At 34.2% G+C, this 2154-nt stretch overlaps 1 protein-coding gene across 1 annotated transcript in view; it reads left to right on the top strand.

The window, feature by feature from the left end:
- Window positions 1-256: 256 nt before the first annotated feature.
- The window catches only part of LOC107561819 (alpha-N-acetylgalactosaminide alpha-2,6-sialyltransferase 2-like), a gene marked incomplete at its 3' end in the record, with an annotated part of 15217 nt that continues 13319 nt past the window's right edge, over window positions 257-2154 (top strand). The window contains exons 1-3 of the mRNA XM_016246316.1: window positions 257-276; window positions 523-790; window positions 1629-1794. Of these exons, the coding sequence (XP_016101802.1) occupies window positions 257-276; window positions 523-790; window positions 1629-1794 (454 nt within the window). The remainder of the gene's footprint in view (window positions 277-522; window positions 791-1628; window positions 1795-2154) is intronic.

Below are 2154 nucleotides of genomic sequence, written 5' to 3' on the forward strand. Positions count from 1 at the left end.
CGGAGTAAAAGTTACTGGACCATTTCTACATACTGAAACAGTGGTTCACAAACAGCGTTCTTGTCATTCCACACATGACAGAAAAAGAATAGCAGGAATTGTGAAGACAAAAAAAACACAAAATTCATAATATAAGCCTTTGTGACTCTGAATTTAGCTTTATTCTCCAGTATTTGAGACAGTTGAGAATCACATTTCATTAGAGAAACCTTTAGAGCATTTGTTCTGTTCCTTATTCAGATTTTCACTGGTAGCTATGGCTTGTGAATCTTCAGGGTATGTTACTGACTCATGAATGCTGAATTGCATGCCTAAAACCTATAATACACGGGTAACTTTTTGAGCAATTTTGCTGGTGAAAAAGTGCCCAAGCAACATTGCTCAAAAAGTTGTCCCATGTATCATCAACCTTAGGCCATTTTGCAGAATTGTAAAGTTGTATTTCCAGTTCTGCTTAAATGACTTTCAAATAGTGAGGCAAAGTGAAAAAACATTGCTTATTTTTTCTTTTCTTGCCTACAGGTTTTTTTCTTACAAGAATGACCGCAGTTCTTTGGAATATCAATTGTCTGCTGAGAATAAACTGGACTCTTCTGAAGAGCTGGAGCATAATTCATTGCAGCAATCAAGTCTTCGGGATTCATCAGAGTCAGGAAACGACACAAAGTCTGATCAAGCAACGTCAGATAAAGCAAAGTCAATCATAAGCTCCTTAAAACCAGTGGCAAAACCCACAGAGCCAGACTTTTTTGGTGACTGGTATGCCACAGATGACGTTCCTTCACAAACAGTGAGTGTTTTTTAGCCTAGTATTGTGTTCTATCGTGTCTGGTGTGTATCGTGAGTGAGTGCAATTTCCAGAAGCCACCTGCTTAAATCCAGATCCATTCAAGTGTTTGTACAAAAGCAGTGGTCATTCAAATGTAGTCTGGACAAAAAGCAAAACAGTATGTGGTAAGCTAAGGTTAGTCAGTCACAACAGAACAGCAGCATTTTATCCAGGTGACAATGAAAAATACTTAATTAAACGACCCAAATTAAAACATCTAAACATTACAACTCCACTGTGACCGGTGAAAGAAATTCATACTTTTATTCAGCAAGATTGCATTAAGTTGATCAAAAGTGACAGTAAAGACATGTACAAAAGATTTATATTTTGAATAAATGTTGTTCATTTAAACTTTGTTCATCATAGAATCCTAAAATGTATCATGGTTTCCACAAAAAAATTAAGCAGCTACTGTTCGAGTCAACTGTTTTGAACTTTGATAATAGTAAGAAATGTTTCTTGAGCACTAAATCAGTATATTAGAATGATTTCTGAAGGATCATGTGACACTGAAGACTGGAGCAATGGCTGCTGAAAATTCCATCTCGGGAATATATTACATTTTAAAATGTATTACAATAGTAAACCATTAAAACAGTTTAAGTTGTAACAGTATTTCACAATAATACTGTTTTTGTATAGTAAATACATTAATTCATGTAAAAAAAACGGTCCAATTAATTTTCAATAAAATTTTGTTTTTAATTGTTAGCCATTGATGTTTTAATGTGAAAACTGTGTTTTCAACTGCCCTGAAACATGCTAACCTTTCTCTCAATGTTTGTCTTTATTGCAGAACTGTCCCAACAACATTAGGAAACGTGTACCTCAGACTCAGTTTGCTGAGATGTTTCTGCACAATATTCCAGTGCTTCAGTGGGCAAAGCATTTCACTCCAGAAGAGTACCAGCGGTTGAGACACTATGGTGGAGCACACGGCTGGGGAGGTGTTAGTGCCGAAGGTATGTTGTTTTTGGGGATCTGCTTGAAGTCACTAGTCTTCTAAAACTTCAAATTTACCTGCTCCGAGTGTTTTTATTGTCCAAGGTTTCAGAGTGATTTAGCCATTAGCGTGCCATTACTTTTATGCTCGGGTTTTGTCAGCATTTTTAGATAATGCAATTATTTAGAAATGTTTTGCAGCAAAAAAAAATAAAAAATCACCTAGATAAATATTCACAATTGTTTTTTTTAAATACTACTAATTATCAATCTGGTTATTAATGCCTATTTTTAATTTTAATTACATTTATTGATTAATTACATTAATTACACACAATTATTGATTTGTTTCAATTATTTATTTTAGTTATTTTAAAATA

Source organism: Sinocyclocheilus grahami, unplaced genomic scaffold (assembly GCF_001515645.1).
Source record: "Sinocyclocheilus grahami isolate Dianchi unplaced genomic scaffold, SAMN03320097.WGS_v1.1 scaffold794.1, whole genome shotgun sequence".
In the NCBI taxonomy this organism is placed as follows: Eukaryota; Metazoa; Chordata; class Actinopteri; order Cypriniformes; family Cyprinidae; genus Sinocyclocheilus; species Sinocyclocheilus grahami.